Here is a 15,101-nt window from a genome sequence, read left to right on the forward strand (position 1 = left end):
GCTCACACCTGTAATCCCAGCTCTTTGGGAGGCTGAGGCAGGAGGATCCCTTGAAGCCAGGAGTTCAAGACCGGCCTGGGCAACATGGTGAGACCCCATCTCTACCAAAAAAATAATAATAATTAGTGAGGCATGGTGGCACATGCCTGTAGTCCCAGCTACTCAGGCTGGCACAGGAGGATCACTTCAGCCCAGAAATTGGAGGCTGCAGTGAGCCATGACTGCACCACTACACTCTAGCCTGGGCAACAGAGCAAGATCCTGTCTCAAAAAAAACAAAAAACAAAAAAAACAAATAAACAAACAGAAAGAAAGAATAGGACAGCCACTTCTCCAACAGAGCTCTAAGCCAAAGCCCAGCCTGTCAGTGTCACAAACAGATCAGACTTCAAAGACTTTTCTTCTCAGAAGCTGTTCCCAAATCAAGAGGCCATGACCTAGTAATCTGAAACTCCTGCTGACGACGAGAAAGGCAGGAGGGTCTTGGAATTTAGCTCCTGGGGAAGTGTGGAAGGCAGAAAATAGGGAGTGTCTGTACCCTCTGCGGAAAAGGAAGAAGCTTTTTTTTTTTCGATGTGGGTGTTAAATTATTTTGGACCCACTGGCCATCTCTCTAGTACAGCATTTAAAAGCAGGTTTTTGTTGTTGTTGTTTTGTTTTGTTTTTGTTTTTGAGACGGAGTTTGGTCTTGTTACCCAGGCTGGAGTGCAATGGCGCTATCTCAGCTCACTGCAACCTCCACCTCCCAGTTCAAGCGATTCTCCTGCCTCAGCCTCCCAAGTACCTGAGATTACAGGTGCCCGCCACCACATCCAGCTAATTTTTGTAATTTTTAGTAGAGACTAGGTTTCACAATGTTAGCCAGCTAGTCTTGAACTCCCGACCTCAGGTGATCCGCCCACCTCAGCCTCCCAAAGTGCTCGGATTACAGGCGTGAGCCACCACACCCAGCAAAAGCAGCTCTTTCTAATAAAACTGAAAATGAATGACATTCCGTTTACCTAGCCATTCCCTTGCAGAATGACCTGTATCAAAACACTTGTATGCAATAGGTGTCCTAAGTGAAGCATCTCTACTAGTTAAAGAATGAAAACAGGAAATCACCAGTTGACAAACACCATAGCATTAACTGTTGCAAGCAAGATGATAGTGTGATGAGAAACAGGATATTCGTACAGGTTTCAAATGTCTCCCCACAACGTACATATAAATGACAAAGGGAAAGATAACTAACTATGCAACAGTGGAGAAACATGGCAGATACCATCGTAAGCAATCTTTTTTTTTTTTTTCCAGGCTGGAGTGCAGTGGCGCAATCTTGGCTCACTGCAGTCTCCACCTCCTGGGTTCAAGCGATTCTCCTGCCTCAGCCTCCTGAGTAGCTGGCATTACAGGCGCCCGCCACCACGCCTGGCTAATTTTTGTATTTTTAGTAGAGACTGGGTTTTGCCATGTTGGCCAAGCTGCTCTCAAAGTCCTAACCTCAAGTGATCCACCTGCCTCATCCTCCCAAAGTGCTGGGATTACAAGCGTGAACCCACCACACCCGGCCAAGATTAATTTATATCAGTAGACTTGGAGTAAAGCAGGTTGCCCTCTATAAATGTGGGTGGGCCTTGTCCAATCAGTTGAAGGCTTTAAGAAATAGACTGACTCCCCGGGGGAAGAAGGCATTTGACCAGCAGCCAGCCTCCCACCTCAAGCTGCAACGTCAGCTGTCTTCCCTGGGTCTCAGCAGCCAGCCCACCCTGCAGGTTTGGAAGAATCACCAGTCTCCATAATCATACAAGCCAGTTCCTTACCATTTCAGTCTCTCTCCTCACTCTCCCTCTCCCCCAACTCGTCCTATTAGTTCTGTTTCTCTGGAGAGCCCTGACTCATGCAAAGTGTCCCGTTAGGGAGGGCACAAAGGAGGGGAAGGGATTTGGAGTTTGAGGGCAGCCGCTGCGCGGTGCTTGGGTAGAGGCCCCAGGCTGACTGGCTGTGGGGAGAGTGGTTTGGGGAAGCCAGTCCCTGGAGCTAAGCAGGGCATGGAGAGGAGGAGGAAGGGAAAAGAAGGAGAGTTGGAACTTTGGAGACCGTGAATGCCAGTGTCTGACTCCAAGATATCTCTCTGCGGATTCTGAAGAGCCCCTGAGGGCTGTGGTCTGGTCAGGGCTGGTGAGAGGGAAGGGCTGACTATGGGCGGGGCTGGTGAGAGGGAGGGGCTGGCGATGAGGGCAGGGCTGGTGAGAGGGAGGGCCTAGTGAGGGGCGGGGCTGGTGACAGGGCAGGGCTGGTGAGAGGGCAGGGCTGGTGAGAGGGAGGGCCTAGTGAGGAGCGGGGCTGGTGACAGGGCAGGGGCTGGGTGAGAGGGCAGGGCTGGTGAGAGGGAGGGCCTAGTGAGGGGCGGAGCTGGTGAGAGGGCGGGGCTGGTGAGAGGGAGTGCCTAGTGAGGGGCGGGGCTGGTGAGAGGGCAGGGCTGGTGAGAGGGAGGGCCTAGTGAGGAGCGGGGCTGGTGACAGGGCAGGGCTGGTGAGAGGGCAGGGCTGGTGAGAGGGAGGGCCTAGTGAGGAGCGGGGGCTGGTGACAGGGCAGGGCTGGTGAGAGGGCAGGGCTGGTGAGAGGGAGGGGCCTAGTGAGGGGCGGAGCTGGTGAGAGGGCGGGGCTGGTGAGAGGGAGTGCCTAGTGAGGGGCGGGGCTGGTGAGAGGGCAGGGCTGGTGAGAGGAGGGCCTAGTGAGGGCGGAGCTGGTGAGAGGGCGGGGGCTGGTGAGAGGGAGTGCCTAGTGAGGGGCGGGGCTGGTGAGAGGGCAGGGCTGGTGAGAGGGAGGGCCTAGTGAGGGGCGGGGCTGGTGACAGGGCAGGGCTGGTGAGAGGGCAGAGCTGGTGAGAGGGAGGCCTAGTGAGGAGCGGGGCTGGTGACAGGGCAGGGCTGGTGAGAGGGCAGGGCTGGTGAGAGGGAGGGCCTAGTGAGGGGCGGGGCTGGTGAGGGGCGGGGCTGGTAGGGGGAGGGCTGGTGAGGGGCGTGGCTGGTGGGAGCAGGGCTGGTGAAGGGTGGAGCTCGTGAGAGTCAGGGCTGGTGAAAGGCAGGCCTGGTGAGGGGCAGGCCTGGTGAGGGGCAGGTCCAGTGATAAGTAGGGCAGTGAGAGGGACATGCCTGGTGAGTGGGGCGGTGCTGACAGAGGCGAGACCTGTGAGGGTCGGGGCCAAAGGCAGGCTGGATTTCAAGGTCATTGTAACCCCTCGTTCCAGCCCGGAGCCACAAAGCTGGCCCGTTCCCTCTTCAGCCCTACCTGGCCTTCCCCGACCTCGGTGGTCTTCTGCCTGCCAAACGCCCACTGGGTTGTGTGGTTCTGTTGCGGTGGGAGCACGTCTCTGACATCTATGCACACACACATATATACCCCCATATACACACACCCATGCCTTATATACAGAAGGTGCTTCATAAATGCACGCTCAGCCTTTGTCTGTGAGCACAGCCCAGCCTCTCCCAGAGCCGTCCTAGGACTGGGTTTGTCCGAGGGAACGGGAGGGAAGGCAGAGCGGGCTAGCCTGGCGGCCTTTACCTCACGAGGTTGGCACAGGGGCCCCGGCCACCGGCAGCTCTGGTACACACGCTGGGACCACCGTCTCCGAGCCATTCTGCACCTGGCAGGACACCGTCCTTGTCACCCGTGTGATGGCACCAGTGCCTGTGGAGAGAGCAACAGTCACATGAGCCGTGCCTGTTCCCAGAGCTGCCAACTTCAGGTCAGGGGGTTGTGCTGGGACAGGAGGGGGTCCCCACAAATCTGGGGTGGAGGCTTGCTCTCTTGGATGAGGGGTCCACTGAGACCCTCTGTCTCGGTCTGAGGGGAAGAGAGAACACTTACAACCCTTGACCACCAAGCCTTGGCATCATTCCGTCACCGACCACTCAGTGTGGAATTGGTGAAAAAGACTCAGTCCTGCCCCTGGAAATCTCACCCTGGTGGGGAGAGGAGATGACATAGTCCATAGGAACAGCAGGTAACAGGTTCCACCACGTGCTGAGCACAAGAGCTACAGGAAGGGGAACAGGGCACTTCGCCCAGCAGGCCCCTGAGGCCACCAGCAGAGTACTGCAAGATAAGTTAGCCAACCAACCAACCAACCAACGTGTGGGGGCCATGAGAGGGGACACAGCCAGCAGGGAAGGCAAGCAGTGGAACAGGCACAGAGCGGACAGAGACCACGGCACGTCTAGCCTGCAATGAGAAGCAGCCAGGCCAGGCACAGTGGCTCACACTTGTAATCCCAGCAATTTGGGAGGCTGAGGCAGGAGGATCTCTTCAGCCCAGGAGTTCAAGATCAGCCTGAGCCACATAATGAGATCCTGCCTCTACAAAATAAAAATTAAAAAATTAGCCCAGGCGTGGTGCGCACACATGTAGTCCCAAGTACTCAGGAGGCTGGGGCAGAGGGATGGCTTGAACCCAGGATCACAGTGGCGATGATCGCGCCACTGCACTCCAGCCTCAGGAACCGAGTGAAACCCTGAAGAAAGAAAGAAAGAAGGAAAGAAGGAAGGAAGGAAGGAAGGAAGGAAGGAAGGAAGGAAGGAAGGAAGGAAGGAAGGAAGGAAGGAAGGAGGGAGGGAGGGAGGGAGGGAGGGAGGGAGGGAGGGAGGGGGAGGGAAGGGAGGGAAAGAAAGAAAGAAGAAAGAAAGAAAGAAAGAAAGAAAGAAAGAAAGAAAGAAAGAAAGAAAGAAAGAAAGAAAGAAAGAAAGAAGAAAAGAAAGAAAAGAAAGGAAGGAAGGAAGGAAGGAAGGAAGGAAGGAAGGAAGGAAGGAAGGAAGGAAGGAGAAAGAAAGAAAGAAAGAAAGAAAGAAAGAAAGAAAGAAAGAAAGAAAGAAAGAAAGAAAGAGAAGAAAGAAAGGAAGGAAGGAAGGAAGGAAGGAAGGAAGGAGGAAGGAAGGAAGGAAGGAAAAGAAAGAAAGAAAGAAAGAAAAGAAAAGAGAGAAAGGAAGGAAGGGAGAGAGGGAGGGAGGGAGGTAGGGAGGAAGGAAGAAAGGAAGGAAGGAAAAGAGAGGGAGGGAGGAAGGAGAGGGAAAGGAAGGAAAGGGAAGGGGGAAGGGAAGGGAAGGAGGAGGAAGGAGAGAAAGAAAGAGAGAGAGGAAGGAAGGAAGGAAAGAAGGAAGGAAGGAAGGAAGGGAAACGGGGAGGGAGGAAGGAAGGGAGGGAAAGAGGGAGAAAGAATAGAGAGAGAGAGGGAGGGAGGGAGGGAAGGAGGGAAAGAGCCAGAGAGAGAGAAAGAAAGAGAGTCAGAAGCTGAAGGAAAGGGAGGAGGCAGGAGAAAGGAAGAGACCTGTGACCTGACAGGCTAGGGAATAAATGCCTTCAGAGTACAAGAAGCAAGGGGCAGCGAGCCTGGGCAGTGGAGAGAAGGAGGGAGGAAGGAAAGTACACAAACAATACGGGATCAGGTCAAGGTGCTCCCACCTCCTCCTCCCATCCCCATAGCCTAGAAATTGAAAATTGAAAAATAAGTCCCGGGCTAGATGGTGGCTCATGCCCATAATCCCAGCACTTTTGGGGCCATGGAGGATGGATCACTTGAGCCCAGGAGTTTGAGACCAGCCCGGGCAACATGGCGAGACCCCATCTCTACAGAATGTTTAAAATTACCTGTGGTGGTGCACGCCTGTAGTCCTAGCCACTCAAGAGGCTAAGGCAGGAGGATCACTTGAGCCCAAGAGGTTGGGGCTACAGTAAGCTGTGATCGTGCCACTGCACTCTAGCCTGGGTGACAGAGTGAGACCCTGTCTAAAAATAATATTAAAATAAAATAAGAAAAATAAGTCCTTAAGGGCATTGAAAGAGAGAAGCAATGGACCAGACATTTGGAAGCGTCCCTAAGAGACAGAAAGTAGATGGGCCCACATCGAAGGTGAAAATCACAGCCAGAAACAAACAAAAGAGGACTGGGGCTGAAGCTGGGAGCCACAAGGGGGCACAGATGCAGATGACGAGGTACGGGAGGGACCCAGAGGTGACCGTCAGAGTGATTGGTTAGGGGACTACCATAGAAGGAGCTGGACAGGTAGGACCCAGGTCTTAGTCCCTGCTGGTTTCAGGAATCAGGCATTGGAGGCTGAGTGTGGTGGCTCACACCCATAATCCCAGCATTTTGGGAGGCCAAGGCGGGAGAATTGCTTGAGCCTAGGAATTCTAGACTAGCCTGGGCAACATAGCAAGATCCTGTCTCTACAAAAATTATATATATATACGGCCGGGCATGGTGGCTTATGCCTGTAATCACAGCACTTTGGGAGGTCAAAGTGGGCGGATCATCTGAGGTCAGGGGTTCGAGACCAGCCTGGCCAACATGGTGAAACCCCATCTCTACTAAAAATGCAAAAACAAATAGCTGGGCTTGATGGCATGAACCTATAGTCCCAGTTACTCGGGAGGCTGAGATAGGAGAATCACTTGAACCCGGGAGGCAGAGGTTGCAGTGAACCGAGATCGCACCACTGCACTCTAGCCTGGGTGACAGAGCAAGACTCCATCTCAAAATATAGATATATTATAGGTATAGATATCTATAGATACATCTTTATATCTATGTCTATATAGATAGATAGATAGATATACCTGTATCTATGGATATGTAGAGATATGTAGATATGATAGTGCCACTGCACACCGGCCTGGGTGACAGAGTGAGACCCTGTCTCTATTAAAATATATATATATATATGTATAATATATATATATATCAGGCATTGGATTCACCTGTCCTAAGGTAGGTATGGTCAGAGGAGTGGGTGCTGGGTGATCTCAAAAGCTGGTGACCTTTCAGTCATGGGGGATTGAAAAGAGAAAAAAAAAAAATTGCTGGTGACCTCCAGGAGAAACAGGGTCACTCTCAAAGTCAGACAGATAAATGAATTCTTACACACTCGTTTCCCATTCTTCATCCATACCTCCAGCCCACCAACAGACAAATTCTCAGGAAACAGAAACAAGCTAATGGAAAACCCCAGATACCAAGACTTTCAAATTATTTAAGGAAAAAAGGCCAGTATCATGGAAGAAAGGCACCAACTCAACAGGCAATAAATCACATCCCCTTAAAAAATAGTAAAGCAAATAGATGGAGACAATTTTTAAAAGCATAATTAATCCCCTCAAATAAATAAGACAATGTATCACTCACTAAAAAATTCTGGCCAGGCGTGGTGGCTCACACCTGTAATCCCAGCACTTGGGGAGGCTGAGGCGGGTGGATAGCTTGACCCCAGGAGTTTAGACCAGCCTGGGCAACACGGTGAAACATGGTATCTACAAAAATATACAAAAATTAGCCGGGCATGGTCCCTGACACTCCTGTGGTCCCAGCTACTCAGGAGGCTGAGGCAGGAGGATCGCTGGAGCACAGGAGTTTGAGACTGCAGTGAGCCATGATCGCGCCACTGCACTCCAACCTGGGTGACAGAGCAAGACCCTGTCACATACACACACAAATATATATGAAATTAAAAAATTCAATATCTTAGAAGTGAAATGTATGACTGTGAAAAACAGAATGGAAACAGCTAAAAAGCGAACTGATGAACTGCAAATCTAAGCTGTGACCTTCCCCAGAAGACATTGCAAAAAGAAAAGGAGACGGAAAGCAGACAGAAACAGGCAACAAGGGACCTAGAGGAAGACCAAGGGCCAACATCTATCTAGTAGTAGCTCTGGAAGAGAAGATCAAAAAGAACAAAGAGGGCTGGGCGCGGTGGCTCGTGCCTGTAATCGCACCACTTTGGGAGGCCGAGGCGGGCGGATCACGAGGTCAGGAGATCGAGACCATCCTGGCTGACACGGTGAAACCTTGTCTCTACTAAAAAATACAAAAAACTAGCCGGGCATGGTGGCGGGCACCTGTATTCCCAGCTACTCGGGAGGCTGAGGCAGGAGAATGGCGTGAACCCGGGAGGCGGAGCTTGCAGTGAGCTGAGATCCACCTCTGCACTCCAGCCTGGGTGACAGAGCAAGACACTGTCTCAAAAAAAAAAAAAAGAAAAAAAAAAAAGAACAAAGAGAAGCATGTACTTGAAGAAATAACAAGAAAATTTACAAGAGCTGAAGAAAGACATGAGTTCAGGACGGGCGTGGTAGTTCATGCCTGTAATCCCACTACTGTGGCAGGCCAAGGCCGGTGGATCACTTGAGGTCAGGAGTATAGTGGCATGATCATGGCTCACCACAGCCTCAACCTCCTGGGCTCACGTAATCCTCCCATCTCAGCCTCCCAAGTAGCTGGGACCACAGGTGTGCGCCCCCACACTGGCTAACTTTTGCATATTTTGTAGAAACAGGATCTGGCCATGTTGCCCAGGCTGGTCTCAAACTCCTGGGCTCAGGTGACCCTCCCACCTCGGCTTCCTAAAGGGCTGGGATTACAGGTGTGAGCCACCACACCCAGCTAAACACAGGTTTAATAGACATGAAGAACAAGAAAAAAAAAATCCATACAGAGATTTAAATGTATAAGCAAATATTAGGTATAATCTTACATCAAAAAATTTCAAACTCCTGACTACTGGACAATTTTCTAGGAAAACACATATTACCAGTACTAGCACAGTCAAATATACATGAAAGCAGTTGGGTGCAGTGGCTCACACCTGTGATCCCAGCCCTTTGGAAGGCTGAGGTGGGAGGATCACTTGAGCCCAGAAGTTCCAGACTAGCCTGGGCAACACGGCAAGACTCCGTCTCTATAAAATAAAAAGTAAAAATTGGCCGGGCATGGTGGCGTGTGCCTGTGGTCTCAGCTACTCGGAAAGCTGAGGCAGGAGGATCGCTTGGGATCAGGGATCAAGGCTGCAGAGAGCTATGATCGCACCACTGCACTCCAGCCTGGGTGACAGAGCCAGACCCTGTCTCAACAAAACAAAACAACCACATGGAAGAAAAGGGAAAAGTAGTGAAAAGTTGAGCCCCCTCCTCACAGGCACCAGGAAACCTAGTTTAAAACCAGGTTCTGCAACAAACCTGCTGTATGACTTAGGCAGAGTGATGTCCCTTCTCTGAGCCTCAGTTATACTTAAAATCTAACTCTTACGGTTATGATGAGGCTGGGCATAGTAGCTCACGCCTGTAAACACAGCACTTTGAGAAACCAAGGCAGGTAGATCACCTGAGGTCAGGAGTTCGAGACCAGTCTGGCCAACGTGGCCAAACCCGGTCTCTACTAAAAATACAAAAAATTAGACGAACGTGGTAGTGGGCACCTGTAATCCCAGCTACTGGGGAGGCTGAGGCAGAAGAATCGCTTGAACCTGAGAGGCGAAGGTTGCAGTGAGCCGAGATCGCACCATTGCACTCCAGCTTGGGCAACAAGAGTGAAACTCCATCTCAAAAAAAAGGTTATGATGAGGACTAAACGAACACGTCTCAGTCAGTAGTGTGTAAATCATGCAACATTACCTAAATCAAGGCAGCATTCTTAATCAACTGGCTACTTAAACCCTACAAAGGAATAACAGCTTAAAGACAGTCCTAGTTTGCAGATGGGAAAAGAAAGTCTGAGGTTAAACTTCATCTGCCCATAGCTACAGCTCAAACCAGAGGCTGAGCTGCAAAGGGAGTCTAGTCTTTCTGGCGCGAGGACTGGCGGGATCCCACCTACCCAGTACAAACTGTGAATTCCACCTCTGCCAATTAAAAAGGTCCTGAAATTGTTTGAGACTTCAGCAGCCTGGGCCCTTCCTTTGATTCTACTGCAAAGCCTCAGCTCTAGCCCAAGCACTCCATGTGTGTTTCCAAAAAGAGAGGTGAGCCAGGCACAGTGGCTTATGTCTGTAATCCCAGCACTTTGGGAGGCCGAGATGGGTGGATCACATGAGGTCAGGAGTTTGAGATCAGCCTGACCAACATGGCAAAACTTCGTCTCTGATAAAAATACAAAAATTAGCCAGGCGTGGTGGCAGGTGCCTGTGATCCCAGCTGCTCGGGAGGCTGAGGCGGGAGAATTGCTTGAGCCCAGGAGGTGGAGGTTGCAGTGAGCCGAGTTCACGCCACTGCACTCCAGTCTGTGAGACAGAGCAAGACTCCAACACACACACACACACGCACACAGAGAGAGAGAGAGAGAGAGAGAGAGAGAGAGAGAGAGAGAGAGAGAGACAGAGACAGAGACAGAGAGAGAGAGAGACAGACAGAGAGGGAGAGAGGTGACTTTCCTCAGGATGGGCTACTGTGGGATCCTGAGATCTGCCCCGAGGGTTCTAGAACAGAGACCGTCCAGCATCTCTGAACCACACTGAGTCAGGGCTTTCCATAGAGAAATGAGCTGTGAATTGGAAAACATTTCCAAATACCTCAAATCACCGTCTCCAGAACATTTGGTCTTTAAATGGGCTGGAAATGGCTTCCAAAAATCAAAACCTGGCCAAAAACAATGAAGAAGGGAGGCAGAGACAAGGAAAGGGGGCCCCAGACCTTTCCAGATGGAGTTCTAAAGCCTGTGCACCCCCAGGTACCCGTGGTTGTGGGGACCCCCATGGTCTTGCCCCTAGGATCCCTGCATCCTGAGTGTTTTGTCTGCCTCTGTCTGCTGTCTGGCAGTGTCGTCCTGCCACCGCCCACCTGCACATTTCAGCTCCTGACTATGGCAGGTGCACAGCAGTGGGTGAACAGTGCTTTGGGGGCCATAAAATAACTGCACCTGGAAAGGTGCTTAGCAGGAGACATACGTCCCTTTCACGACCCTCCTGGAAGGACTGACCCAGGAGGACAGAACTGGGACGTGGCAGGCCTGGTCCTCGAACTGCCAAGAAATGAACACACTCCTGGCAGCCTCCATCAGGATGGCAAGGGACTGGTATTATCTCTGGGCATCATCTCAGCAATGTTCCTTCCTCATTTGCCTTCCCTTCTCCCCAGCTGAGCACTCAGGGAGGGTCCAAGACAGTAAACTCACTCCTAGCAAAGGCCTTGGGGACAGATCTGCTCCCGCCAAGTCTCTTTCCCTTCCCTTCCCCTCCCCTCCCCTCCCCTCCCCTCTCCTCCTCTGCCCTCCTCTCCCTTCCCCTCCCCTCCCCTCTCCTCTCCTCTCCTTTCCTTTCTTGAGATGGAGTTTTACTCTTGCGGCCCAGGCTGGAGTGCAATGGCACGATCTCAGCTCATTGCAGCCTCCGCCTCCTGGGTTCAATCTATTTTCCTGTCTCAGCCTCCCAGGTAGCTGGAATTACAGGCACCCGACATCACACCAGGCTAATATTTTGTATTTTTAGTAGAGACTGGGTTTCGCCATGTTGGCCACGCTGGTCTGGAACTCTTGACCTCAAGTGATCCACCTGCTTCAGCCTCCCAAGGTGCTGGGATTACAGGCGTGAGCCACCGCGCCCAGCCCCAAGTCTCTTTTTTTTGCAAGAGGCCCACTTCACTGAGGGGGAGGAGCAATCAAGCTATCCCAAGCCACAACCAGCTCAAGGCTTGCTTGCACAGCACTTTCACCCCACCAAGCGTTTGACTCTGTGGTTTAGCTGAGCCCTCAAATCCTTAATTGGGGGTTAATAGAGAAAACGAGTGCTAAGTGATCTCAGGAAATCATGTAATGATGGGATAGAGGGACCTTCAGAACACTTCCCAGGTTCATGCCCATCTCTGAATGTTACCAGCCAACCCCTCTCCGAGGCTTCCTGCCATCCTAAGAGATACTGCTGAAGCAGCCTCTTCCCCCCATATCCCTGGTGATGCAGGACAGGGGAGCCCCAAAATTGAGGCTTAGCCTGGGAGGGTTCTTAGTTTTTCCCCGGAAAGAATTCAAGGACAAGCCGGTGGTGTTGCAACTTTTATTGAAGTGGCAGTGTACGGCTCTGCTCCCTGCAGAGCAGGGCTACCCCAGAGGCAGTGTGCCCAGAGTAGCACCTCAGAGGCAGGGCTGCACACATTCAAATCTATACGCACTTTTTTTTTTTTTTGGAGTCTCGCTCTGTGGCCCAGGCTGAAGTGCAGCAATGCAATCTTGGTTCACTATAACCTCCGCCTCCCAGGTTCAAGGGATTCTTCTGTCTCAGCCTCCCTAGTAGCTGGGATTACAGGCGCATGCCACCACACCTGGCTAATTTTTGGAGACGGGGTTTCACCATATTGGTCAGGCTGGTGTCAAACTCCTGACCTCAAATGATCCGCAGGCCTCGGACTCCCAAAGTGCTGGGATTACAGGCATGAGCCACTGCGTCAGCCCCACTTTTAATTGTATGCAAATTGAGGGGTGGTTTATGTATAAACTTCCAGGATGAGGGTGGTAGCTTTAGGGTTGTTGGGTTGTTGTCATGAAAAGGGGTGGTAACTCCTGGTGTTGCCATGGCAATGGTAAACCGACATGGCGCACTGGTGGACATGTCTTATGCGGAGGTGCTTCTGCCCCAACCTGTTTCGTTTAGCTAGTCCTCAATTTGGTCTGGCGTCCAAGCTCTGCCTCCGGAGTCAAGTTCCACCTCCTACCTCACCACCTCTACCCAAGCCCCAGTGCTCCTAACTGAACTTTGCTTTGAGAGTTGATCTCATGCGTCCCCTCCCTCCCCAGGACACTTGAGCCCCTGAACCTGAGTCAGAGACCAGGGCTTTTGTTTTTTGTTTTGTTTTTGGTTTTTGTTTGTTTGTTTGTTTGTTTTTAGGAACGGAGTCTTATTCTGTTGCCCAGGCTGGAGTGCAATGGCATTATCATAGCTCACTGCAGCCTTGACCTCCTGGACTCAAGCAATTCTGCAAGGCCCCAAGGCCTTGCCAGTGCGCCCCCCCGCCCCCCGCCTGTCCACCAGAACCACACAGTCTGCCCTCATTTCCTCATCCTGAGCTCTGTCCTGCCCCCCTGTTGAGTCACCACCGTGCCTGCCTGCTTGCCTAGACAGTGGTCACACACCTTCATGTCCCACAGGACACTGCAGTACACACAATGCCAACCTGTCCAATCCAACTGAATCCATCACTCTTCAACCCCGACTTGCTCCTCCAGCTTGGAGACCAGCACCTCTAAATTCCCCGTTTTCTTACCAGGAGCAAATCACCCAGACTCCACCTTCTCCTTTCCTCCCTCCCTTCCCTGCCTCCTTACACTCAATGAAGCACCGTGCCTCCAAGTCCCTGTCCTGACGCGTCTCCCATGGCGGTCCTGAACCTCGGCCCCTCCTGCCCTCCCAGCCTGCAGTCTCCTATCTCTACCACCAGAGGGCGCCCTCTCAAGCACAGAAGTGGCTGTGTCCCTCCTGGGAGCCTTCCCTGACCCTCCAGCCAGTAAAGGTCCTCCTGTCCCACAGGGCCCCTTGTATGCCTCTGTCTTAGCCTTCGTCCTATGGGAAGACTCCCAGCTCCTGAAGACGGCGGGCACAAGGCAGGCGTGGTAAAATTCTGTTGCTCTGACCCCAAGCCCTGCATCCCAGAAGGAGCCCCTCCCACTCACAGTCACTCAGCTCAACCACAGCAGCTGCTCCAGGTTGTGGTCTGTGCCAGCACCTCAGCCCCAGCAGGATCTGAGCCATCTCAAGGTTGGGGGTGTCCAGCTTCAGGCCCAGCTCCCCAGCACCACACCTGCTCTCTCTGTCCTAATTACCTGGCCACACCTGCCCAGTCCCTCAGAGAGGCCAGCGCCAGTGGGCTTGCCTGCCAACTGTGTTCAAGAAGCTCTGTTAGAACTAAGGTTTGCCCAGCCTGGGCAACATAGCAAGACCCCAGCTCTACAAAAAAATTAGAAAAAAATAAATAAATAACTGGGTGTGGTGCCTCATGCCCGAAATCCTAGCACTCTGGAAGGGTGAGGTAAGAGAATCACTTGAACCTAGGAGGCGGAGGTTGTAATGAGCTGAGATCATATCATTGCACTCCAGCCTGGGCTACAGAGCAAGACTCCGTCTCAAACACACACACACACACACACACCAAAATTAGCTGGGCGTGGTGGTGCACACCTGTAATCCCAGCTACTCAGGAGGCTGAGGCAGGAGAATCTCTTGAACCAGGGAGAGCTAAATCATAAGATGTTTGTTATGTTTATTTTCTTTTCTCTCTGACCTTTGCATCCTTCATGCATGATCACATGTACAGTCATTTCAATAGACAGTAATCACTAATAATTCACTACCTTCCTGTCCTAGTCCCGGGCAGGCTGTCCAACAAGATTAATAAACTTCTTTTTTCAAGAACAATGATCCTTAGTCACACAACTTCTTTCACAACAACCAAAAGTTGCTAAGATGCAGGTACGGTAAAATGAGAACCCACCATTGTTCCCTAGTTTGCTCTTCTGTAATAACTTAGTATTCAGGAGTCATGTTATTATGAAACCTAAGACTGGTCTTTGCAATATTTTTTAGAGTTTGCATTCAGATGAACCGATGAACCAACGAACACCAGCTGGACCAGCGACTCATAACCCTCCACCACCCAGAAATGGACTTGGTGCACAAAGATGGTTTTAACACCCCTAAGAGTCCATGCCCAACCAATGAGCAGGACCCATTCCCTAGCCCCCTGCCCACCAAACCACTTAAAAACCCTAGCCTCGGGCTGGGAATGGTGGCTCACGCCTGTAATCCCAGCACTTTGGGAGGCCAAGGCGGGCGAATCATGAGGTCAGGAGATCAAGACCATCCTGGCTAACATGGTGAAACCCTGTCTCTACTAAAAACACAAAAAATTAGTTGGGCGTGATGGCGGGCACCTGTAGTCCCAGCTACTTGGGAGGCTGAGACAGGAGAATGGTGTGAACCCAGGAGGCGGAGGTTGCAGTGAGCTGAAATCGCGCCACTGCACTCCAGCCTGGGTGACAGAGTGAGACTCCATCTCAAAATAAATAAATAAATAAATAATAAATAAAAAAATAATCCTAGCCTCTGAAATCTCAGGGAGGTGGATTTGAGAACTATCTCCTGTCCTCCTCGCTCAGTTGCCTTGCAATAATTAAACCCTTTCTCTGCTGCAACACCTGCTGTTTCAGTATTTTGGTTGTGTCTGCTAAGTGGGTGAGAACCCTGATCAGGTGGTAACACACCTTGTTCTTCTACTTCCAGCCTCCAGAACTATGAAGAGATAAATTTATTTTGTTTAAGCCACCCAGTCAGTGGCATGGCAGCCCTGGCAATTGAATATGTGTACATTCC

General features: G+C 51.5%; 1 protein-coding gene across 1 annotated transcript in view; it reads right to left on the reverse strand.

The window, feature by feature from the left end:
• The window catches only part of COL26A1 (collagen type XXVI alpha 1 chain), a 195,626-nt gene that overhangs the window by 128,491 nt on the left and 52,034 nt on the right, over positions 1 to 15,101 (reverse strand). Inside the window, 4 exon segments of the mRNA XM_073012720.1 lie at positions 3,550 to 3,572; positions 3,574 to 3,603; positions 3,605 to 3,655; positions 3,657 to 3,675. Of these exon segments, the coding sequence (XP_072868821.1) occupies positions 3,550 to 3,572; positions 3,574 to 3,603; positions 3,605 to 3,655; positions 3,657 to 3,675 (123 nt within the window).

Source organism: Chlorocebus sabaeus, chromosome 28 (assembly GCF_047675955.1).
Source record: "Chlorocebus sabaeus isolate Y175 chromosome 28, mChlSab1.0.hap1, whole genome shotgun sequence".
NCBI lineage: Eukaryota > Metazoa > Chordata > Mammalia > Primates > Cercopithecidae > Chlorocebus > Chlorocebus sabaeus.